This window comes from Calypte anna, chromosome 2, assembly GCF_003957555.1.
Source record: "Calypte anna isolate BGI_N300 chromosome 2, bCalAnn1_v1.p, whole genome shotgun sequence".
Classification (NCBI taxonomy): domain Eukaryota; kingdom Metazoa; phylum Chordata; class Aves; order Apodiformes; family Trochilidae; genus Calypte; species Calypte anna.
The window spans coordinates 66,048,514-66,074,931 of record NC_044245.1 but is presented as its reverse complement, the minus strand read 5'-3'; the positions used below and the strand labels follow the sequence as shown (position 1 = coordinate 66,074,931).

Here is a 26,418-nt window from a genome sequence, read left to right as displayed (position 1 = left end):
TTTGCCCTTGCTGTCATCTAGTTGTAGCAAGTAAAATTCAAGTGTGTCCTGACTTTGTAATAGAGTCCATTTCAAATCTTACAGTGAGAACAGTCCATCCTAGACAAGGGAAGAAGGCAAAGTTTACCTGCTTTGCTGAGAGCAGAGCAGGTTTGCCTTGCAGAACCAGCCTTGATCTGGCATTAAACAAGTCCTTCTGTATACTGAATGCCTTGGGGAGAATGAAGTCTCTTTCATTCTTTGCTTTTCTCAGCTGTAGCACAGAAAAAACCACGTAGGCTGCACCAATGGAGCTCAATGAAGTTACCTTTTATCGTGTTAAATGAAAGCTGCAGTTCACCTGCCGAGTTGTTCTTAGCTGGTGTAAATTTGAGCTACACAAAAAAACCCCAAACAAACTCCAGCATAGTATCAAAGGATGCAGTCATTGCTGTGACTGGGGGATATGAGGCACACCACTGTCTGCACTGTATATGCCATTTGGCAATATCCCACAGTATGCAAGTGTGTGCACACAAACAAGTGTGTGTTTTAAAGGAACATCTCTATGGAAGATATTTATAAAAATGTAAGCAGAAAAAAAAATCTATACAGATTTTTAGATAGCATTTAATAACTGCCAATCCTGAGGTTTGATTTTACAGCTGTTAAAAGCCTAGGCATCCTTTCTACTTCAATGAAATTTTCTAGGCAAATGTTTCTAAGAACAAGCAAGGCAGATGCCCTTCCCTTTTTTTTCTTTTTTTTCTTTTTTGACTGCTGTTCTACATAGGTCTGAGACACTGAAATATTAGCTACAGTATATGGTGGCAGAGGGCTTTGGTTTAGCAAATTATTTAAGAATGAGTCTAAGCACATTAAGTCAAACTTTGTCAAAGTAGTGTTTTCACTTTACATATATCAAATCCAGCTGACATTAGTGTACATGCCTTACTGAATTAGAAACAAAGTCTTTAGATCCCAACTTACTGTACATACTGTTGATGGTTAAATTTTAGTATCCTTTCAAGAATAAAGTGTATGACAGCATTTTGTGTTTTCTCCAGAAAATGAAAGCAGATCTAAACATGAAGAAATCACTACTAAGTGCCCTGGAAAACGAGCTGCAGAAAACGCTTCAGATTCACTCACAGTCATGCCAGTCATATACACTGTATGACATGGACATTGGAAAGTTCTCTGACAAAGTTACTCAGCTAATAGACCGCTGGCAGAGAGCTGATAAGCAGATAGATAACAGGTTTGCTCACATTTCCTGATAGCTTCTTCCTTATTGCAATTGCTATTAAGATCATCTTAGCAGTGACTCTGAATGAACTGGTGTGCCTTAATCATCACTTCCAGAAGACAAATGATGCCTTTGGGGCAATAATCCTAGAGCAACTGTGAATAGGTTGAACATAGTTTAAGAGGGACTGTGTAAAACCAAGCAGGAAAATGTAGTTATTCATGTTAAGTGTATAATCTATGTTCTGAGGAGTTGTTCTAATTATTTTTTTATTCTTGTTAATGTTCTTGGGTTGAGTACTTCCAGTCAGCATTTTTCCCCTCAAATAAAGCAAACCATGCCTATTCCTTAAAACCTTATACTTGAGGGTTAAAAAATAAACATGAAGACTTAAGGAAAAAAAACCTTAACAGCTATTTTTCTAATGCTTTATTGAACTGAAGGCATACTCTGATTATTTGTGGGATTTTGGGGTGGATTTTGTTTTGTTCTTTTTTAATTCAGGCCAAAGTCTAGTCCTAATAATTAAAATTGACCAGTTGCTGGTTGTTCTGATGAAAATCAACAGCAAAAGTGCTAATTTTATTCCTATTGCTAGAAGGTTTTTTCCATGGTCATGTAGTTGATCGGAAGTGCCAGTCTCTGAGTATTGCAGAGTTACTCAAAAGTTAGACACTAAAAATCCATGTTGGGTGACTAGTAACAGTATAAATCTCAGTTACTTGAATTTTTTGTTCAGAATCTCGTTTTAGAGCTTTCCATATTTTTACCTAAATTATTACTGTGTCTTATTTCTGAAAAAAATCTTTAATGAAAGAGAATGTACTTTCCATTTTGACTGTTTTCCCTGTTCTTTTCTTTTTCTAGATCATGGGATTTAGAAAGGCAGATCAAACAGCTGAAGACTTACCGAGATCTCTACCAGGCTCTGTGCAAATGGATCTGTGATGCCAAGCGCAGGCAGGATTCTATTGAGTCCACAAAGCTGTGTGATTGCAACACTATAATGAGATATCTACATGATCAGAAGGTATGAAGCATTTGAATGAGTTGTCTTTAATTATCTGGATTTTAAACTGTTAGATATTCAGAAAATATCATTATAAATGCAGGCAGCAGTACAGTGGCCTGTTTTGAGCTATAAGGTATACAAGGTAACCAGAAATGCCACTTATGTAGAAGACAGGAGAGAGAAAATACTATTATTCTTATTTCTTCCTGTCAGCACTGCTACAGATTATGAATAAGACTGTATTTGGCTGCTACACGATCACTGACACTTTTACACGTCTTTGAATTAATTCAAGGGACTGTATATTGGTCCAATTTATGGGGCAAATTATACACAAAAATAAAAAGCAAGGAAAAGCATCTCAGCCAGAGAAAACATCTAAGTCAAGGAACTGTCTCTCCCTCGCTCTGGGGGTTGTTCAGTTGCTAGGTGCTTGTTCTGAGAACAACCTTCCCATGCACAGAGAGCTTGTTGATATGAAAGCTGCATGGCTGCAGGTCCTTTCAGGTCTCACTCTGGGATTGCAGTGGTCTCATACCTTGGGTGCTTTCTGATGTGGAGGCAGTGTGTACAGGAGGAGATACTGCCAAATCTTGAGAGAATGCTTCACAGTCCACTTTCTTCTTGACAGAACTTGCACAATGAAATCTGTGGGAAGCGAGACAAGGTTGAGGAGCTTCTCAAGCACGCAGATCAGTGCTCAGCTGCAATTAAGGTACTTGGATTTCAGCATTTTTATGGGGTGTGTGTTTTCATGGTCAGGTGCATCCTATTGTCTCTGCTATGCTGGCAAGTGAAATGCAGGTTTCCCCATGTGTGTGCGCAGAAATTGCTGAGGTGAAGCAGTTGTGTGTACAAAATATAATGAAAGTAATTGGTGTACTTGCCACTTGAAGACCACAGGATAATGCAGGAGACACCAGTGAGTGTCTTTGGGAGAATCAAAGCATTCTCCTAGCCAGACCAAACTTTCCAGGTCACATGTTAAAAAAAAAAAGAGTAGAGAACAGATTTGTTGCTTAGGTTTTGGGTCTGGTTAGGATCTGGTGTAGGAGATACGACAAATGCAGATTAGTAGAAGGAATGGTGTGCAATAGACATGAAAGCCAAGAAATTATACTGAGAGTTGTTTTGTGGTCTTTGCATTTTAATATCAGCACCTTTTCCAGCTCAGTCTTACTTTCTGTGACAAAGATCTTGCTGAATGCATGGTGTGGCCTGTGTGATATGAAGAGAGGCAGAGCCAGTTATTTCTTGTGATGTTTTGGTTGATAACACTCCCTAGACCAGTTGCTCCCACAAATCATTTCCACCTCTGTATAGCCCTCAGCTAATAGAAACAATACTTTCCCTTGTTTTGTAGAAAGTTTTTCTCTTTTTCCTTTTGTTCTTTTCCTCCATGAGTCTCCACAGTAGAATCTGAACTGATGAGCCTCTGTTTATGATGAGCCTCTGTTTATGATAGAGGCTCATATATATACATAGCAAGACATATAAGCAAGGGAAAATGCTTTTTCTATAAAAAAAAACCCCAACAGCAAACCCAAACCTAAGAACAATGACACCTCCTCCCTCCCCCCCATTAAACTTCATTTGCATTTTGGGAAATCCAGATTCCCATAGAGTTCCTTGGTAGCTGCTAAAAGGGTCTTACCTTCCCGTATTGTTTTACAGGATTATGAGCTACAGGTTGCTTCTTACAGTTCCAGCTTAGAAACATTGCTCAACATACCTATCAAGAAGAGTGTGGTTCAGTCTCCTGCAGTGCTGATTCTGCAAGAGGTATATTTCTTTCTTCCCCATCAGTCTTTTGAATACATTTGTTTATCCATGTGAGCAGTTGAGTTACAACCAACTATATTCTAATAACTAGCACTGTCATTGGTAATGTGTATTAATCACAAGGCATTAGTACAGAATAGTTGCTGTGCTGTAAAATCATACTTGTACTTATTTAGATAGGAGTTTGCTTCATTCCTATTCAATGTTCATTGCGTACATACTGTGAGAGAGATTCATGCCCCAGGTGGTTCAGTCACTTTCAACCTAGGAATTAACCACTATTAAAAGTTTAACCTGTGTTACTTGTGACTGTCAGACAGGGAGAGCATGATGAACCAGGGCCGAAGCCCTGGATTTAATATCACATGAGCCATAGGGGAAAGTAGTCTTGAAGAAAGGTAATGTGGATTAATCAGAAGGGAGCATTTACACACCTGGGGTCCTCAGAAAGTCATGTGAATTTGTGAGGGGGAGAATTTGCTTTTTACTTTGTCAAATGACACGTTTTCTCAGGTGGACTGGAATCTTTTAAAGGATCTGAGACATAGGTATGTTCATGTCTAACTCTACAGTACAAGCTGCTAACAGTTCCCTTTTTCTTTTCAAGGCTAGTGAGGCTCAGTCTCGCTACATAGAGCTTCTTACAAGATCAGGAGATTATTACAGATTCTTAAGTGAAATGTTAAAGAGCATGGAGGACTTAAAGGTAATCTATCTTTTTTATTTTCCTAATGTTGTATTTTTATCAGAGGTTAGCAAGCTATCACTGACCAAAGACTTTCTGCTTAAGCGCAGTGCAAAACAATCCAAAACTAAATCCTGAGCTCAGTGATATTCCATCAAGAAGTCATATAAGCAGTTTCATGCCTCTTCTGTTAGAGTACAAATTCTTGCAAAGTTACCTTCAAGGTCTTTTGTGAAATGGGGAGCATTAGACAACCTTGGTAAATAAGAGGGGTTCATCAAAGCATGCAAGAGGTCCTTCTCTGCCCATCAGACCTTGATCTCAGAGGGAGTACAGTTATCTTAGAGTTGAAAACCTGTTTCTCATGGTTAAGGGGCCACACCTCATTTCAGGCCATATCTACAGTGCTGGTATCCAGTGTTTCAAGTGGAGTAATACCTGATTTGATTCAGCTCAGTGAAAACAGAATCCTATTTAAGAGGTTCTGTATATAGGATATGAATCACCTGTTCGGAAACTGAAGATTCTGTAAGAGACTATCTAATACTTGTCTGGTTAACTCTTGGTACAATATATTTTACTATCTGTATTGTATCTCCTGGCCCTGATAAGTACCATTTCTCTTCTAAAAGTCATCATGTTGATTAAAGTTTGATTCTAATCATTCTAGCATTTGTCTTCATGACTTTGAATAAAAATTAATTTTGAGGCCTCACTGAAACAGGGTTGAAAAATTCTTCATTAGTTGTCAATGCTACAAATATATATTGTATTGCACTTGGTGATGTTGAAGCACTTATTACAAACGTTCATGTGTTTGCTTTTTTTTTTTTTTTTTCTGGCATCATTTTGCAGATGAAAAACACCAAAATTGAACTCCTGGAAGAAGAACTCAGGCTTGCCAGGGATTCAAATTCAGAGACAAGCAACAAACATAAATTCCTGGAACAAAATCTGCAGAAGTACCAGATTGATATTTCTCAGCTCAAAGCAAAGCTGATGAGTTTAGAGGAGATGAAGAGACAAGCTGAAATGGATGGAAGTTCAGCTAAGCAAAACCTGGACAAATGCTATGCCCAAATAAAGGATCTAAATGATAGAATAACCAGACTGACTTATGAGATTGAAGATGAGAAAAGGAAAAGGAAGTTGCTGGAGGATAGATATGAGCAGCAGAAAAATGACTATGACCAGCTGCAGAAAACAAGGCAAAATGAGAAAGACAGCCTTGGCTGGCAAAAATTAGAGTCTGAGAAGGTCATCAAGGAGAAGGAGTACGAGATAGAAAGATTAAGGGTTCTTCTTCAGGACGAAGGCACACGGAAGAGGGAATATGAAAATGAGCTGGCTAAGGTAAGAAACCAGTTTAGCGAGGAGATGAGTAATTTAAAGAACAAGTATGAAACAGAAATTAATATTAAGAAGACCACAATCCAGCAGATAGCTGCACAGAAAGATGATGATGCAAAAGGCCTCAGAGCCCAGGTTGACAGACTGGCAAGAGAAAACAGAGACCTTAAGGATGAGATTGTGAGGCTGAATGATGCCATTCTGCAGACGACAGATCAACGAAGGAGGGCAGAAGAAGATGCCCTTCAACAGAAGGCTTGCAGCTCTGAGGTGTCACAGCAAAAGCATCAGTTAGAGCTGGAGCTGAAACAGATCATTCAGCTTCGTGGCGAAGACAACTCAAGATACAAGCAGGCTCTTGAGGAGGCTGCCTCAACTATTCAGGAGAAAACTAAGGAGCTGGAAAGGCTAAAGATTCAGCTTCAGGAAGAGGCTAAAAGCCGATGGGAACTTGAAAATGAATTGGCTAAGGTAAGGAACAGTTATGATGAGGAAATAATTAGTTTAAAGAACAAATATGAAACTGAGATTAATATCACAAAGGCCACAATTCACCAGGTCACCATGCAAAAGGAAGAGGAGACAAATAATTACAGAACACAGCTTGACAATGCCATGAGAGAAAATAGGAATTTGTGTGAGGAAATTAGGAGACTGAAGAATACAATAAGTCAGACAACAGATAATCTACGGAAAATAGAGGAGAATGCTCAGCAGCAGAAGGCAGCTGGCTCAGAGCTTTCCCAGAAGAAACAGCAGCTGGAGATTGAGCTAAAACAAGTTATTCAGAGGCACTCTGATGAAAGCATACGATACAAACAGTCACTTGATGATGCTTCCAAGACCATTAAAGAAAGAAACAAAGAGATTGAAAGGCTGAGAAAGTTGTTGGATGTAGAAACAAGTCAGAGAAAAGAACTAGAGGATGAGAACAGTCAGTTAAAGAGAGTCCAGTTTGACCTGCAGAAAGCAAACACAAGTGCTACTGAAACAATTAACAAGCTGAGGATCCAGGAGCAGGAACTGGCCAGACTGAAAATTGACTATGAAAGAGTTTTGCAAGAGAAAAAAGGCAGGGATCAAGAAAGTGCGAAGTTCCAGAGCACTGTAAAAGACTTGCAGATCCAGAAACATAAGCTGGAGGAGGAGCTTTGCAGGCAGAATAAAAATTTAATGGAGGAGACATCCAGGAGGAAGAAACTGGAGGAGGAAGTAGAAGGCATGAGGAGATCTCTCAGAGAGCAATCGGTTAAAATAGCTAATCTCACACAGCAGATAGAGGAATTGTCTATTATAAAGAAGAGGAATGAAGATGATCTTAGACACCAAAGAGAAGTGTTAGACGGTCATGTGAGAGAGAAGCAGAGATACATGGAGGAGATAAGGAAATTCACCTCTGATATTGAGACTTTGCGACGTCAGTTGGTCCAAGAACAGGAGCAATTGAAACAGGCTCACCTACGATACGAGCACTTACAGAAATCCTCTGAGGAGAAAAGCAAAAACTTGAATGAGTGCAAAATAGAAATTGAAAGGCTTCAGTCTCTCACCGAGAACCTAACCAAGGAACATTTGTTACTGGAGGAAGAGCTGCGAAATGTTAGATTGGAGTATGATGACCTCAGAATGGTCAGGAATGAAGTTGATGAGAAAAATGCTGCCATTGCTGAACTAAAGAATCAGCTTCAAACAAGCAACAAGCAAACCCTGGAACTTCAGGGGTTGATTAATGATTTACAGAAAGAAAGGGAAAAATTGAGACAGGAAATTGAAAAATTCCAAAAGCAAGCTCTAGAGGTATTCACACATATTTTGATCCCAGCTTTACTGTCTGTCAGATGTATAATTAATTGCAGTGTTTATTTGAATCAACTTAATTCACACTTCGCTTTATAAGTTCACTGTACTTGTGACTAATATCCCCTTTATGACCCTTCCCCTTGTTTGTTTTTAAACAAAAATGGCAGGATTTGGCCACTTTCTTAGGCTCTTTACTTCCTGGGAGCTGTCCTAGGGAGCCTTAATCTGTCTTAACCACATGGCTGAGCCTGGCCCTCAGCCCTTGCCCGAGGAGAAAACCTGGATCAGTGGCAGCCTCTGCCAAACCAGCCTAGGGGCAGGTGAGAGTACATGGAGTAGCTCTGTGCTTTAGCTGGACCCTGCTGGCTGTGTGGTTCCCCAGGCAGTTCTGGCCAGGATGGGTTAAAGAAGTCTTTGAAGGATGACCTGAGCAGTATCTCAAACTAAACCAGCTAAAAAACCCAGAACCAACAAGCTGTCAAAGTGCTGCTTAGCTGGGTAAGGTGTTGACTACAAGAAATGATTAAAGATGATGTTGTCAGCTATACCTAAGGTACTTAAAGCCTACATTTCTTTGACTGTTTTGGGGATTCATGTTCCTAAGTCACTTAAGGGCATTTACAGATTTTACCATTGGCCCTTATTTCTTAAACTTGAGGTGACAACATAAACAAGTTAAAGAAAACTTTTCTTTGTATTTCTTTCTTCTACCTGGCTTCTCATCTCAAGAGCTACTGCTTAAATATATACAAGTGAGCACTTGTGAAAATGTCTTTTCTTTTTCTTATATTTGCCCTTTTTTTCTCATTCTCTCTATTATTCCTTTATTCAGTTTTTCTTTCCTTTATTTAAAAAAAAAATCTTAATCCTTATTTTTTAAAAATACTAACATTTAGGATTGTCTGACATCTGTGCATGTATATGTATGCATGTATTACGAATATATAAACTTGTATTCCATTTCATAGGGACTGCATACAAATGTGCTTGCTTGTAGGTGTCTGAGTCTGTATATACACATATGAAGACATTAAGTGAATTAAAATGTAAAGTAGCACAGGTAGAATTGTTTGGAATGGCATGCAAAACTCTTAGGAAAGCAAAAATTGAGTTATGTATATTTTCTTTTTATTCATGTATGACCAGTCCTTAGCTGATACAAATTCACCTAGGTTAGTAGTACTATGCTAAGGTGTATCTGCTGAGCATCAGGCTCTTTATGAGTCTTGAATGCTCTGTGTATGTGCAGGTGTGGTATGCAAAGTGTTAAAAAGTTATAAAGAGCTAAGTAAATCAGCAAAAAATCAAGACTATGTGTAACAGAATGAATTCTCTGGCAGTACTAAAGACACTGGTCAGTGAAGGGACAATGTACCTTTACTGGTTTATGTGTATCTATGGTCTTGTGTAAGGCACTGCTGTGACTCAAATGTCTTCTAGGGACAGCTTGCTGCAGTTTGCATGACAGGCCCAAGAGCATTGTGAGTGGAGAGCATAACTGGCATAAACTCTAACCATCATCTCTTGGTTTATTTCCTCTTTAAACTTATAGGCATCCAATAGGATTCAAGAGTCCAAAAATCAGTATAGTCACATTATGCAAGAAAGAGAAACCTTGCTGATAAAAATGAGTGCTTTGGAGCAAGACAAGGCCAGGCTGCAGAGGTTAGAAGAGGAGCTGAACCGTTTGAAAGTTACCTTGGAATCGGAGTCTCGTTTGAAGCAACGCCTGGAAAATGAGAAGCAACAAATCCTGAACGACCTCAATCAGTGGAAGAGCCAGCACTCTCGGACAGAGGAATCCATAAGGAAGATCCAGTGTGAGAGAGAGAAGAGCGAGAGGGAGAAGAACGCCCTGAGGAGTGAGATCGAAAGGCTGCAGGTGGAGATCAAACGGATTGAGGAGAGATACCGGTGCCGACTGGAAGAGACCGCTGTCAAAAACCAGTCAGAGTTAGAGTCTGAGCGTCTCAGGATGCAAAGAGAGATTGAAAAACTCAAGCAGCGCCCGTATGGGTCCCACAGATCTACACAGACTGAGGAAGACTTTTGTATTGATGCTTCAAAGTTGCTGTTCAGTGGGCTGCGGAAGAAGATTACAGCAATGCAGCTGTATGAGTGTCAGCTGATAGACAAACTCACACTGGATAAACTGCTGAAGGGGCAGAAGTCAGTGGAAGAAGTCACAGCTGACATTGAACCCTACCTCAAAGGGGCAGGTGCTATTGCAGGAGTGTCTCTTTCCCCCAGACAGAAGTACTCTTTTGTTGAGGCCAAAAGGAATCAGCTGCTTACAGCAGAAAACGCAGTCCTGCTCTTAGAGGCCCAGGCAGCAACAGGAGGTGTGATAGACCCACACCGAAATGAGATGTTAACAGTAGACAGTGCTATTGCCAGAGATCTGATTGACTTCGATGACAGAGAACAAATCTATACAGCAGAAAAGGCTATTACAGGATTTAAAGATCCTTTCTCGGGCAAAACTGTACCAGTATCTGAAGCCATCAAGAAAAACTTGGTTGACAGAGAGACTGGGATTCGTCTGCTTGAAGCCCAGCTGGCTGTTGGAGGGATTGTTGATCCTGTCAACAGTGTTTTCCTACCCAAAGAAATAGCTTTATCCCGTGGATTGATTGACAAAGACCTGTACAGGATCCTTAACAACTGCCAAGGTGCTACAAAGAACTTCATTGATCCCACCACCAAAAAGGCAGTTACTTACATGCAGCTGAAGGAAAAATGTAGGATTGAGCCACACACTGGTCTTCTTCTCCTCCCAGTGCAGAAGAGGAGTATGTCATTCCAAGGGATCAGGCAGCCTGTCTCAGCAGATGCCCTGCTTGAGGCTGGAATTATTAAGGAATCAACAAGAAATGATTTGGAAAGAGGTGCAATTACAGTGGAAGAAGTGAGTGAGAGAATTATTGATTTCCTTCAGGGCTCTAGCTGTATTGCAGGTATCTACAATGAGGCTACTAAAGAGAAATTGGGCATTTACCAGGCTATGAAAATAGGTTTGGTTAGACCAGGGACAGCCCTTGAACTTCTGGAAGCCCAAGCGGCCACAGGGTTCATAGTGGATCCTGTCAGCAACCTGAGGCTGCCCGTCGAGGAAGCTTACAAGAGAGGCCTTGTTGGAATTGAATTTAAAGAGAAGCTTCTCTCTGCTGAAAGAGCTGTGACTGGGTACAAAGACCCAGAAACTGGAAGCATCATTTCTCTGTTTCAAGCAATGAACAAAGAGCTCATAGAGAGGGGCCATGGCATCCGCTTGCTGGAGGCTCAGATTGCTACTGGAGGAATCATTGATCCCAAAGAGAGCTACCGCTTGCCAGTAGAGACAGCCTACAAACGTGGCTACTTCAATGAAGAGCTTAACCAGATCCTTAGTGATCCCAGTGATGACACCAAAGGGTTCTTTGATCCCAACACAGAGGAGAACTTGACCTACTTGCAGCTCAAAGAGAGATGCATAAAAGATGAAGCAACAGGGCTCTGCCTTCTGCCCCTCAGAGAGAAGAAGAAGGTGGTGCACACTTCGCAGAAGAACACCCTTAGGAAGCGCCGGGTCGTCATTGTGGACCCAGAAACCAACAGGGAGATGTCTGTGCAGGAGGCGTACAGCAAAGGCCTCATAGATTATGACACCTACACAGAACTAGCTGAACAGGAGTGTGAGTGGGAAGAAATAACTATTACAGGATCAGATGGTAGCAGCAGAGTAGTCCTTGTCGACAGAAAAACAGGTAGCCAGTATGACATCCAAGATGCCATTGATAAAGGCCTGGTTGAGAGGAAGTATTTTGACCAGTACCGTTCTGGCAGCTTAAGCCTGACCCAGTTTGCAGACATGATCTCCTGCCGTAATGGCACTGACGAAGTGTTCCGGCATGAGTCAGTGACTCGGTCTCCCACTGTGCTGAGCGTCAGGAGTTCTTCCTCAGTGATCAGGAGTGGCTCTTTCTCGGATACCCCAGACGAGTGCAGTCCTATTGCAGCCATATTTGACACAGAAAACTTGGAGAAAATATCCATTTCGGAAGCTATACAGCGGGGCATTGTGGATAGCATCACCGGGCAACGCTTACTTGAAGCTCAGGCCTGCACAGGGGGTATAATTTGCCCTACTACGGGCCAGAGGCTTTCCCTTCAGGAAGCTACCAGTCAAGGCATCATTGATCAGGATATGGCCACACGGCTCAAACCAGCCCAGAAAGCTTTCATAGGGTTTGAAGGCATAAAAGGTGGACGCAAGAGGATGTCAGCAGCTGAAGCAGTGAAGGAGAAATGGTTGCCTTATGAGGCTGGGCAGCGGTTCCTTGAGTTCCAGTACCTCACTGGAGGTCTTGTGGACCCAGAAGTGCGTGGAAGAATAACTACTGAAGAAGCGATTAGGAATTCATTGATCGATGGCCGCGCTGCCCAGAAATTGCAAGACACTAACAGCTATCCCAAAATCCTGACCTGCCCCAAGACCAAGCTGAAAATATCCTACAAAGATGCAATGAATCGGTCAATGGTGGAAGACATCACTGGGCTTAAACTCTTGGAAGCCGCCTCTGTTTCATCTAAAGGCATATCCAGCCCCTACAATGTCTCCTCAGCACCTGGCTCTCGCTCTGGCTCTCGCTCTGGCTCACGTTCAGGCTCACGCAGTGGGTCTAGGAGGGGAAGTTTTGATGCATCAGCAAGCTCTTCATATTCTTACTCATACTCAACCTTCAGCAGTGGGTCTGTGGGGCGCTAATAACAAGTGAAAGAATGTGTCTGCATTTGAATATCATTTAGATTATTCTATGTCCCCTTTCTTAAAAAAGAAACCTAAAACAACAAATCAACCCAAAGCAAACCCCTTGTCTCTTCTATGTGTGCTCAGTTTCTCTTATGGAAAAAGATGTAAAAATGCTTGAATGCAGATTTATGGAATAGAGATAAGGGTATGTCAAAAGTTGTATTTGTGAATTTTGAGTTTTGGTTCCCATTTCCTTTTAGTGTTTGGATTTTAATTGGTCTCTGTATATTTTAAGTACTGTTATGTGCCTTCTTCTGTTATCTGTAAACGTCAACCCATAAGGTGATGATAACTGAGGTTTCAAAGTCTTGCAGTAGTACTTTTTTTCCACATAAACCTTTCTCAGTTTGCTATTATGAAGAAAAAAAAAAGGAACAATATGGACAGAAAATGCCTTTAATGTTGGCTTAGAAATTACTGTAACTTGAAAAGCTCTATCTTCCAGATTCTCTACTTCTCTATGATTGGCTATCTATTTTCTTAAATATATCTTGGTGGATATAAAGGGCTATTATTAGGCTGGGATTTTGTTTTACTGTTAGCCATATATACATTTTCTACTGTTTTGCTTGATTTCCATGTAACGGAAAACACCCCTCTAACTGCACCAAGTGAGCTATTCTGGGCAATAAACTTTTGAAGTTTTAAAGTATTTGTTATGTGCTTTTTAAATTTTAGCTATGGACATTCTTGGAGGTACAGCTAGGAGAAAGAGAACTATTCTTAAAATTAGCATATATTAGCCTTGTAATAAAAATAGGGTACAGGCACATTATTTTTCATGATGCTGATCCATCATTTTTATAAATGTGGACTTCTGGTTCTGCATTTTCAGTAGGAAAGTGAAGATGGCACCAGTAATGGAAACTGCCCCAAAAGCAGAAGGCTGCTTCCCAGCTGGTTATAGACTTGGTGATGACCAGAAGCATACGTCTTCTATTTGTGAGTCAACCCAGTACTTCTGCAGCTGCAGAGATGTGCCAGATTCTCCCTTACACATCAGTGTAACTTTGAGCAGTGAGCAGAATGCACATACAGTGATGGGGGTGAGCTGATCAGTATGGGGGTACAGAAGGATCTTTCAAAACCTGAACAATCACCTCCTGTAATCTCCTCCCACATCTTCTGCTGGTCCCCGAAAGCCTAGGGTAGAGAAAAGAGCAAGAGTATGTCAGTGTTTGTATGATGCCTTGCTCCTGTCAGTTCTAGGTAGGCTGGTGCCAGCCTGCTGACTCTTACCTGAGCTGAAAAAGTGTCTGAGCTGAGAAACTAAAGCACAACTAAATAACCTTTAAACAACCAACAATGCTTTCTATTAGAAAGAATTTCTTTACCAAGAGGGTGGTCAAACATTGGAATGGGCTGTCCAGGGAAGTAGTGGATTCTCCATCCCTGGAGATATTTAAAAAGAGACTGGATGTGGCACTCAGTGCCATGGGCTGGTAACTGCAGCGGTAGTGGATCAAGGGTTGGACTTGATGATCTCTGAGGTCCCTTCCAACCCAGCCAATTCCATGATTCTATGAACCACAGGATTAGAGGACACTGGGGTTAGAGGGTTTGAAACTACTTCAGCTGCAGTGACTTCATCAGCCAGAGCAGAAAATGTTTTGTTTACATCAAAACTGCCCTCTCCCACTTGCCATGCTGTGCAGATACCTCTGAGTGAGCACTATATTCTTAGCTGGCTGATCGTTTACAAGCATTTAGTATGGTTTTAGATAACTGCTAATACAGAGCTTTAGTGACAAAACTATTGCTATCATTTGTCAGTACCTGAAGCAAATACTTCCTGTAAGTAGTTGAAAGTGTTGCCTGAAGAACATGGCTACTTTCAGCCACATACCATAGGGGAATTCCACCTGTCTATGATTTTTTAAACCAGTTGCTACAGCTATAAAGCAGCTGATGAGCACAAATGCTAATCACTGTTAATGATGCTGCCTATTTTCTGTAGCATGTTTCTTTTTTTGCAGTAAGGAATAGCAGGAGTTCTGATACTACTGGCTCTGGCTGAAGTGTACCTTCTAGCCTGAAAAGCATTTCTAGTGTCTTATGAAGATGAGAGCCATATATAAAATCTCTTCCATGTATAAAGTGCCCTCATTTAGTGAACTAAGCAGTTAAATGAGCTTTTAGAAGTTGGTGGTAGAGACCTCGAAAGTAAACGAGGCCATGCATCCCATCTCCTAGGAAACTCCACAGCTTCAGGGGTTTCTCTTTACAGCTGAAGTTCATTAACTGTGTTACAGAGGAAGATCAGTGTCTGGATGGCTTTTTGATTGCTAAGGAGAAACTGCCCTGTAAGAAAATCACTGCTTTATTTCTTAAGCTGTTTCTGAAGATTTAAATGGCTTGAAATTTCATGGGCTCTGCAGTACAAGCAAAATTGATTATTACTGAAGGGAGACAGTGGAGTTGCCATCCCTGGGGGTGTTCAAGAAATGTGGCACTTTGGGAGATGATTTAGTGGTTATGGTGGGGCAGGACTAATGGTTGGACGTGATGATCTGAAAAGTCCTTTCCAACCTTGACGATTCTATGAAGGAAAGTCTGCTATTTTGTGCATGCACCCCTGCAGCTTGCATGGGCTGGAGAATCCTGTGCAACTGTTCATGGGAGAATTGTCACAGGACTGGGCTTATGTTTTGTATGAGACATTCCTGGTATCTGTCTTACCTTGTTCAAAGCTCCATCTTTACACATTACCTTCTGGATCTGCTTTCTGATCTGTTGTGGCCGCCTAAATATAAGACCATTTCCCAGAACTGATGGTGACACTACTCTCTCCTTGCATAACCTCCAGCAGCAAATGCTGGACATTAGACATTCGTGGCCCTATAGTGCCAGAGGATGTTTGGTTTAGGAGACCCAGGTGCCCAGGAGCTGAGCAGCAGCTGAGCCAGAGTAGGCAGTGGGTGGGGCAAGGTGCTGATAAGGTATGGTGCTAAAGAGGAAAGGTTTCCCTGACCATAAAATGGTGCTGAAAAGGGAGCTTCAGTAAGGACCTCCAGAGATGAAATTTGGCAGTTGCTGTGGAGAGATCAGCCAGTTGAGAGCTGTGTGGCAGGTGAGTGCATCTAGAGGGGCATGGGGTTCTGGAGTTAAGGACAGTGATTTTTGTGGCAGTGCCTGGTGTTTGGGAGGCAAGGAGAGCCTTGCCTGGGGCCTGGAGATCAGGCAGTCTATGGTTTGTGGTGGTGGGGGTGTAGAGATGAGATGAGAGTGGGGTTGCTACTGTGGATTTGGGGCAGGATGGTCACAGGCTCTTTAGTTCTTTTGCACCAGAGATTAAATGACTTGTTCATACATTTAAAAAGAGAGAATGGCAACTCTGAATGACTTCTGCTGCTGAGACAGGAATTCATTAGTACTGAAAGCCAGAATAAACTTGTTGATCCAGCCTGTGGCTGTCAGCACTTCCCCACGTAGGAGGAGTGCTGGGCTGGGTGTGCCCATCAGCAGCCCTGCTGTCAGCAGTCAGTTCTCTGGATCTGCTGTCCTCTGCTTCCTCCCCCTGCCTTGGGGTAGGTGATGCTCACCCTGTTCAATGGCAAATGTGTGCTCAGTGTGCTGGCTTGGCTTCTATGGCTGGGGAGGGTGCAATCATTAGCAGGGTCAACTCCTTGGAGAACTGGGCTTTGTTCTGAATAGGAATGGAATTTACCTCTGAGAGTTTTCTTTGAATTAATGGTCTTGTTGTGAATCTGCTATTGTCCTTCAAGTGAAGGCTGGGAAATGACTGCTTCTTAGGACCCAAAGTATTTAAGGCACCATATGGTTTGCACAATGCAGAAGTGCTCAAGCCAAAGTTTCACCTGTGTTATGCTGTTTGGAAATGAGCATGTGCTATGGTTAATTAATAGTTTAGCCTTATGAATATGAAAGAAGAGTGGGGAGTATTCCAGAATAGCAACCATGTGACCTAATGTGAAATTGTGTGAATTATTGTTAAATTATAGGTATATACATGGTGGTTGGGGTTTGGTTGGTTTGGGGTTTTTATTTGAATTTTTTTTTCTATTTGTTACAATTTCCATATACTTTTATAATACAAAAATGAAGAAGTCATTTACTTCACTAAAACTTTTGCGAGCCTAGGCTGTTCTGAAATGAGCAAAATTTACTTATCATGTATAACTTACTCAGAAAAGTGCTGCACTTGAAAATTTTTTTTTAAATGCCCAGACAACTTGAGATCAATTCTTTGGCCTCTCCAGATGGGCTGTGAATAGGCTTACTGCTTCTTTCTGGCCTGTGTTTGCTACCCTGGTGTTTAATGATTATGCACCTGTGATTTGAGGGCAACTTTTATGTTTTGTCCTCACAGTTACTTCAAATGCAAGGTTGGTACATAGATAACCATGTCATACAGAAAAAGCAGTATCTAGGGCTCCATTCATTTTGTCTCAGAGCCTGTTTCTGCTTTAGTAGTTTACCAGCAAAATATTTTATGGTAGAGTTAATCCAGTGGGAGGTTCCATTAGGAGACCTGAACATTCACCTGCTAATACATCAGGTGTTTAAGTTGCTGATAGCTCTGTGGATCCCTGTTCTGTTGGCAGGCTGGGGACATGCATAATGCAGCCCTTTGTTTCACACATTCCAGATGCACCTGGTGAACCAGGGAGTTCTGGATGCCCAGGGTGGCTGCTGGGTCTGGGGGAATGTGTTTGTTTTGCCTAGCTGTCTACCTTGGGCAGCAACAGGATAGCTGGGAGAAGTTGCAAAGGGAAAATATGAGGCTAAATAAAGGAAATGGGCTGAAAATGTTTGGTTTTTCTTTGTCCAATGCAAAGTTGTCTACACATGATGCTCTGACCCGGAGTGACTCCAGGAGAAGTGGTGAAAACACACTTGTTTAAAATGTAAGGAGAATTTGAATCCAGTGCATGCTTTGAAGAAAATCAGTGTTGTGAGCAAATGGTGAGGATTAGGAGATCAATGAGAACATCTAAAGGAGCAAATTCAGAAGCTGACAAATGTCAGTCACACAAATTTTTCTGGATTTCCCATAGGAGCACATGGGAAGTGCTATGAGAGCAATTATGGACTACTAGCTGAATAAGGAGCCTCAAGTTCCTGGCAAGATAAAGTTGTTTCTTAGTTTTAGTTGTCTGGGTTTTTTTATTTTGTTTTTCCTAAGGCAGGAGCTAGATGCCAATGGGGAGTGAAAGAGAGGAGTGGGAGAGGCCTGATAGTATGTAGGAACAAAAAGAGTCGTGGTATCATGATGCATTACCTTTCCCATAGACACCAAACACTGTCTGTACTTGAGTGAATGGGCAAAAATGAACATAAGTTACATGTTTGCTAAATAGCCTGGGACCTTAAGAGTCTTCTTTTAGGTTGCTTTTAGAGCTTCCACATTCAATAAGTATCATGCTATACTCAGCTATCATTAGAACTTTGGTTATAGCAGGGAGGTGATGCTTCCCTTAGTCCTAGTTGCACCACTGATATCAACATCTTTCAAGAGTTATTGTATCTGTGTGTTCACCTGAGATGGTGTAGTTAGACCTTGTCACCAGAGCATCTTCTTGCCATCCACCAGTGTCCCTCCAGACTGCTGTCTTTCCTACTCAGGCTTTGCAGCAGCTTGGAACTGGCATTGTAAATGGTTTAAAAATAAAAATAAACATTAAAAAATCTCTGCTTCCTACTTTGCTGACATATGGACCGGCAGGTACAGCCACATATACATTTGCACCACCTTGGGTCCTAAAACCAATAGCCAAGCTCCACCACTGGAGAAGTGGATTGGGCTGTATAGCACAATAAAGCTTGGTCTTCCTGCATCCTTGACCTTCGCTCCTGCCACGGTAGTTGGAAACATCTGGAATAATTCACTTCTTCAGAAGGATAGTTAATGGGAATAGGCTTTGATCCAGGCTCACTGTGCAGTTAAGGTGAATCTTAGCTGGGCTCATCATGGCTTGTGGAATTTTTATTTTATTTTTTTTTAGTTCTGGAGGAACAATAAAATCTCTTTTTCTAGTTCTTTCCTGCCAGACAGGATTGCTATAAAAATGAAGCAGCTTAGCAGGCAGCAGCCATAGCTAAAGATGATGGATTACATGGCAAGGCTTCAGTGTAATTGTAGTAAATGTTAGGTTGTAAGAATCATCTGGCATTTTTATCCACTCAGATTTTGGCAAAGCTTTTAGCTGTAAAGTCATGTACTGTTGCAAGGTAAAGCCTTGGGAAATTCTACTTTCTACTATTGTTTCTTTTTTTTTCTACTATTGTTTTTGTTTCTTCAGGTCAGTTCTGTGTTCCACTTACTGCAAGTGCTAGAACTGATTTCATGCACTAGCCATGCTGTATTGGCTTTTGATCCCAGGAATACTGTCTTACCCCCTGTAATCCCCAAGGGACCCTGAGAGGACAGCAAAATCTTGCCAGGGTATGCTTTTAGTGCCTGAGAACTGGCTTCATTAGCATTTTTAATTGAACCCTAACTTGTGCTCTCCTGAACTACCACCCACTCCTGAGCTCCCAGGTATCCATGAACCTGGAAATTGCAAAGCAGTCCAAATAAAGCTCCCCATCTTGCTCAAAACTTCCCAGGATTGTGGAGGATCTTTGTGCATTTATCTGTGCGTATATATCTATATATATGTATATCGAAGTAAATTTGATACTCTCAACTGGATTTTTTTACTACTAGACAGTTATTTCCAACATCAAACAGAAACTGCTTCAAAGCTGGAAGTTTACACATGTTCCATTTACATGCTTTTAGTTAGCCAACTTCAGGCACAAGAGAATAAGTTTGATTTTAGGCCAACTGAACAATGTATGAAAAAATTCGTTACTTTCTGGTCTCCACCTCACCCTGCAAGAGAAAGTCCTGTTAGCCTTTCAGCAACCCAGGGAACTGGCATTTTCTGTGCAATATTATGCGGGGGAAGCCAAAATATTGCAGTGGATTCTTTCCAGAAGATAGAATAAGGTGCTGTCTCACAGCAACGATGCTGGCAATTTCCAAACAGGGAAAAAATAGGGTAATTTTTTTGGTTTTCATTATAGATTTCTAAAAATAACTTTTTAAAAATTAAGATTTTATTTGCAGAAAATGATTAATATGAATGATGTAAGACCAAACTGAAAACAGACCTTGTTTTAGATCATATGCCTCTATTCAGCCCCTCCCGTATCTCCTGTATCACCTTAGGTAAGGCAAAATTACAGGAAGGGGGCTGTAATTGAGTTGCTTAAAATTTTGTGTGGTACACAATGCACAACATCAAAAAGAATGTGATCCTTTGAATAACAAGCACCAGAAAATCACCTTCATAAGCTTATCAGTCTTCAATCTCAGAATGGCTGTTTTGCAAAGTCTACAGTCAGGTCTAATCACCCTGTATAATAATAATTTCCTTAATTTTTAAAGTAATGAATAAAATCTCCTCAAGGCTACAGCATATCTGTCTACCACGGAGCTGTGTATCTGAATCCTGTCCTTTGACTGATGAAGAGAAACTGCTCAAGTGATTTGTGCCTTTCTTAAGTAACTTGAGCAGAAACAGCATCAGAGTGGACAGCTCTTGGTAGTTCTGTTCTTTCAGCTAAGTCTCCTGAAAGTCACCAGATCCTTTCATAGGACTGAGGGGTTTTTTGTTTTGTAGTTTGTTTGGTTTTTTTTTCCAGACTTCTAGGTCTTTGTATGCTCAGTCCTGTTGGAGTCAGTCAGGAGGGCTTGTTCTGGGCAAAGGGATTTCCATGAGTGATGGGCAATAGTGACCTGGTCTCTGTAAAGGCATTTTTGATACGGTGGTGGGGGCTAGGATGCATAGAGCTTGTCTAGTTCTCTCAGGAGCACTGGGATAAGCCCTGCCTCATTGCTAATTATTCTACTGGTTTCATTAATATGAGTGAGCACACAGCAAAGCAATTAATAGTTCTGTATCAAGTAGGGTTATAGCACCTAAATGTGCTGTGAATTAGTTCTGCAGTATTTCTGTGAACTTGTTTGACCGTGAGCACACAAATGATTTATGTGATCAGGATGTCCAATCTCAGCATTTATGGAGACACAACTCATTGTTTGTCCTGTTGTAGGCTTTACCACCTTTCTAGGTAGACATCTGGGTCCATCAGCAACACGAAATCCCTGGGATGAAGATGGGCTGGTTGTTTAAACAGAATTGTTTATACCTCACTAAATTATACTTGTATTCCTTTGGCCTCCACAGTCAGCCCTCAAAGTTTACTTAATATTCTGTGCCATGAGGAGTTTTCAAAATGGTACCAGCTTCAATATGATAAAGCAATAGGGCAAGTTCAGAATGGGCTCTCACCTTGCCCTGTTCCACTTGGGATTTGTCTGAATCCATGCTTTAGCCAGGGCTCTCAGGCAGCTGATGTCTCCAAGCAAGACAATGTTTTTCAGTCAATGTGTCCTCCATTCTCCTTGAGATTATCTGAGGATGTAGCTTCACATTCAAATTATGCTGTTCTATGTGTGAGCTGTGACTGAAAAGGGAATCTTGCATTCCTCCTTTCGCTGACTTTTCTTAGATAGCTTGAGCAGAGAACAGATGCAGCAGGAAATCAGTGCATGAAAAAAGGGGGAAGGGGAAGCATAGGAAAGTAATGGTATGGATTTAGGATTGGTTTATGCTGACTGTTAAGCCAAACCTAAAGGGAATATCTAAAGGGAAGGTGCAGTGAGGCGCATTGGCTGTCTTAGCTACTTACTGGGCAATGATAATATTGGTGTTCAAATTAAATATCAATAGAGGAGAAGACACATATTTGAACTGGAAATTATCTTAAGGATAATGTTGCAAAAAGGTAATATGATTAAATGTCTACTTGCAGTGAAATCAGTGAAGTGTTACTATTGAGAATATGTATTTTTCCCTCTTTTTATTCTTACGAACACAGCAACAAGATCAAATCTCATAAATGCAGACTGTAGTTAGGTTGGTGCTCCACATCTTCTCTTTAGCACATGAACAACTTTTACTCCTAACAATATGATGTAATATCCCCAACTCTTATCAGTATAATCCCAGAATCCAAACCCACCTATTATTTTTGGGTTTAGAATTAGCAGAATGCTTCAATGACTCTTCTCTAGCTGGTTACACAAAGCAATATAAAAGTGGAAGGTATTTGTGTATCCTGTCATCTTTTGGTGGACTACAGACTGAGATGTCCCTGTCATGGGGAATTCAAGCAGTTAAAAAGGGGCACATTGACTCAATTGTATCTTCATTTCTCAGTATGGCAAAACAAAGGGTTAGTTGTTACTCCTCGATGAGTATGAATTAATCAAAAATAACCTTGGAGAGGTCACTGAAAAATGAGAACCCTGTTCTGTCTGGCTTCATAAAAAAAAAAAAAGAAAAACCCTGACAAAAAAGGTTTTGACTGGGAAATATTGCAATCTAAATATAGGACAGGAATTTGCAAGTACACAAGACAGGTAAACATGTGTGATACGGTTATGTACTAATTAAATAAGTCAAGCTTGTTATTAAAGGTGAGAGACAAGGCAATGTAAAATAGTGGCTTCCGCACCTTGAGAAACAACCTTTACTTCTTTCTTCAGAAAGCATTCCAGTTATTAATTTGATTTTTATGCAAGTAAGAAGTGGCATTGTTTCAAACCAAGCACTGTGCGGTAAAATGTCTCTGTCTTCGGAATCACACAAAACCAAAGCCATTGAAATCCCACTAACTGATTTTCCTAATCCCTGGTACCTGGCATCTGATAAGGAAGAAGGTTAATAGTTCATGAATCATAGAATACCAGGTTGGAGGGGATCTCAAGGATCACCTGGTCCAACCTTTCTCAGTAAAAGCAGGGAAAAAAATGAAGCAGGTAAAATAAAGGAAACGAAAGAACACAGCCACTGGTGTAGGCTTTAAAATTACCTGGAGTGTAACTGTGTGTCGTGTTTAAGGTTTTTTTATCATTTACCATAGTTCTGGGTATCCAGAGGATCTTTCAGAGCCTCCTAGGTCAGTCATCCTGTGACACATAAAGCAAGTACTAACTGGTAACTCTGGAGCAGGGACATCACAGATGAGATGAAATTTTCAATCTGATGTTCTGGTACCATGAGTAGTTCTGAAAGCTGGAGAAGGGATGAAGGTGCTTGTGTAGTTGTAAAGCACTTGGTCCCCAGTGGTGATATGATCTCCAATAACTCAAACATACTGGATTCCTTATGATATTCTGTGTATGCATGTATTAGTCTGAAAGCAAGTTGTTGGCAGGGAAATAAATAGGAAAAGAAAGTATCTATCTCAAATCATAATGATCCCATAGTGTTTCATTAAGAGTCTGTGTAAAAATCATAGTTGATATGTTAGTTGCAGATGTTCTTGGTTCTCAGTCAAGTTACTGGACTTTCATTTTTAATACTGCCAGACAGAAGATGAGGGTTATAATCTGATAAAGAAAGCATTTGGCACCTAAATGGAATTTTTGGTGAAAACCTGTTCATATCAAAATCAGTGCAGGTGGTAGTGACTCCTGAGGGTTTGGAGGAAAGAAGTGGGCAGCAGTGTCAAAAATATGATTTACACTGCAATCACTGAGTCTTGAAATTTCTGTTTCTTGTAGCAGTTTTAATAATTTCATACATGTCATATTATTGACAAAACCTATTCTTTTTTGTTAGCTGCAGTTCAAATGCCAGATACTGGCTTTTGTAGTGGGAGTAAAATTAGAGCATGAAAAAAAAGTATTTCTTTTCTAAGCATGTAGTGGTTTAGTATTATTTATCATTTCTAGGTGTGATTGTTCATGATTGTTCTCCCTGCGGTTACAAAATGACAGAATGATTGAGGTGGGACCTCTAGAGGTCATCTGGTCCAACCTTTCTGCACAGGCAGGGCCACCTAGAGGTGATTGTCCAGGACCTTGTCTGGGTGGAGTTTTGAGTGTCTCCAAGGATGGAGACTTCACAACCTCTCTGGGCAACTTGTACCAGGGCTTGGTCACCCTCAAACTAATGGTTTCCACATGTTTAGACAGAACCTCCTGTGTTTGTGCCCACTGCCTCTGGGCACCACCAAAAGGAGCCTGGTTCTCTCTTCAGATAATGGTACACACTGATGAGGTTCCCCTGAACCTTCTCTTCTCTGAGCTGAGCAGTCTCTGCTCTCAACCTTTCCTTGTATGTCAACTGCTCCAGTGTCCCTACAGTATCCAAAGGTCCCTAATTTCCATCCCTTTGGTGAAGAATTTGATGAAGAAATATTTCAGACATGATTATGAGAATGTTTGATCAATCTTCACTCCTACTGACTTCTCTTGGACATAATGTGCTTCAGGTTACAGCTGCATGAGTCCCCATGTAAAGGAGCAGCTTCAGAGTCAGACTTAAGGGCAAACAATATAAATCAGTAATGGATTGGGATGCTGCACATCAGTGCTTCTGATGGATCTCTGCAACATGTTAATGTACCCACACATCACAGAGGCAGGAGAGTGGGCTTGAGACTTCAGGCCAGAAATATTTAAGTGTTGTGTGAGTGGGCTGCAGGCTTCTAGTATTTTACTGTCTTTTATATTTATGAATCGTCACCCCACCACTTCTACCAGTGTGCACCACTGCTGGTAAAAGTCATTATGTCTGTAAAGAGTTAAAGGAAAATATTTAGAGATTAGAAAAGACCCTTTCTTCCCCAAAATGTGAATTTGCCCTAGAGCTTTACACTGAAATTCTAAAGCAGGTCCCAGTGAGAGTAACCACACCTGCTTGTAATCTTAGGTAAATTAAGGGGAATTAGAAGTACTTTGATTTGCAGCTAAAAAAGGAGAGAGGCTTTGCCTCCTGGAGATGTAGGATGAAGTTCTGGCTCTGCAAAAAGAAAAGAGAACTGTCTGCTGATTCCAGTGGGACCAGTTTTTCACCTTAGTCCTTTAATATTTTGAAATAAATTCAATCTTTTAAGCAAATGAGTGATACATTTTTGTAACCCTCTAATGTTTCATGTGCTTTTAGAATCTTTCTGTAGTTTAGTTGGCAAATGTCCTTACCATCTGACCTGGTGGACTGAAATGGGTCCCTGGGTCTCTAAAACCCAGCCGCAATGTCAGTTTCCATGCACCCAAGGCTGACTCCATCATGGGGAAGGGAAAGGAAGGAAGGTGGGAGCAAAAAAGCAAATCAGTAGAGCACAGCTACGCTAAACTTGCATGTTTAACCAGTGCTTGACATACACTTTCCTTGTGTATTCCAAGCAGGAGAAAATGTGTGTATCTAATTTTCATGTTTACAAATCCATAAAGAAACTTTGCCTGCTCATCTTCCTGAAAGGAAGAGAAGAGGTGAAGGAAAGTACAACAGTGAAAAGTAGGCAAAGGAATTTAATTAAAATCTCAGGAAAAGAAGCCACAAGAATGAATTATTTGAAGCTAGTCATCTCACCACCCCAGGAACTTCACAGCAGGTTTCCTCTGCTGTCACATTATGACACATTTGAAGTTCAAGCTGTTGTATACCAGATAAGTTGCAACATGAAGAAAGGTTTTAAAATTCTTCAGCAGCTGCAATCTACCTCCAGCCTGTCTGCTTATCCATATAGACACCTCCACAATTGTGTCTCAACATTTCCCAAATACAGGGCTAAGTTTAAATTTCCAGTTTGTGGGAGAAAGAGCCTGGTAGGTTTGTCTGCATGGGGTGGAGAGGATTTGTGATGCTATGGTGCTTGCATTTGAAGAACTAATTGTGGAAGTATTAAACCTTAAGGAAATATCTTCTGCATTTAGTTTAGAGTGTTTAGATGTGAGGTGATCTCAGTTGCGAGTTCTAGAATTTTGCCTATGAAATCCTGTGTTACTCTTCCCAGACTGGGTGGCCCTGTGTTGTACTTGTGATGGCTTTCTGTAGCAAGACAGGGCTAAAGTGGAAAGATAAATGCTGTGACTGCAGAGTTATTCTGGCTATGGGACAGAGACTTTTTCTGTATTTTGGAGGAACCAAAGCAAAGGGAAGAGCATATTCATCAGTCCCTTTTGTTAAACAGAAGGTTTGAGGACTTTTGGACCAGTCATTTCTAGCAACTGTGGAGTACATCTTCTGCACCTGAAATAAAACAAGCCCTGTTCCCAGACCCTAAATCCAGACTGTTAATCACAGATCTGCTTCTAGCGGACAGTAATCCCAAAGGTAAACATTTGAAGAAGTAATAAATTCCTGCTATTACAATATACAAGCAAAGGTTTGCATGGGGTAATTCTTGACAGCTGAGGTCAGGTAGAGCTCTAGGTACACAATAATGTGTTGATGGTCACCCAAGGAATAACATAGTCCTGGGCCCACCTTGCCAGGGCACAGGCTTTGTCTGCTCTCCTGGCTCTGTAGTGACTGATAGGGGCACACAGTGAGCTGACTCCTCCTAGTACTGGGGGCAAGGTTGTGCCAGGCTCCACCAAAAACCTTCCCCATGTCCTCAAAGATGATGCTCTCACTGCCAGACACTCCTCTGCCTGCACCATAGGTACCAACTCACTTTTTTCTCCCCATGGAGACACAGACTGAAGTGGTTAGGCCCATCTTTGTCCTTTAACTCCCAGAGGTCCCATGTCATCTTAGAAGTGTTCTTTCATTCTGAAGGTGCAGACAGTGGACTGGTCCTCAGAAAATTAGGAAAACATTAGAAGTCTGTTGTGACTGCAACAATATTAAACACCTTTAATATACTTTTTCCCCACTAGTGGTATGTGGCATGGGGAATTATGATTGTCAGTATCAGGGGAATAACTGCACCCAATGGGGCTATAAATGTATTATAGCACT

At 41.1% G+C, this 26,418-nt stretch overlaps 1 protein-coding gene across 2 annotated transcripts in view; it reads left to right on the top strand.

The window, feature by feature from the left end:
* The window catches only part of DSP (desmoplakin), a 38,444-nt gene extending 25,341 nt beyond the window's left edge, over window positions 1-13,103 (top strand). For both annotated transcript variants that reach the window (XM_030446262.1, XM_030446261.1), the window contains exons 18-24: window positions 1,047-1,240; window positions 2,096-2,258; window positions 2,872-2,955; window positions 3,915-4,022; window positions 4,630-4,728; window positions 5,563-7,854; window positions 9,410-13,103. In XM_030446262.1, the coding sequence (XP_030302122.1) occupies window positions 1,047-1,240; window positions 2,096-2,258; window positions 2,872-2,955; window positions 3,915-4,022; window positions 4,630-4,728; window positions 5,563-7,854; window positions 9,410-12,604 (6,135 nt within the window). In that variant the 3' untranslated portion in view covers window positions 12,605-13,103. The remainder of the gene's footprint in view (window positions 1-1,046; window positions 1,241-2,095; window positions 2,259-2,871; window positions 2,956-3,914; window positions 4,023-4,629; window positions 4,729-5,562; window positions 7,855-9,409) is intronic.
* Window positions 13,104-26,418: the final 13,315 nt, after the last annotated feature.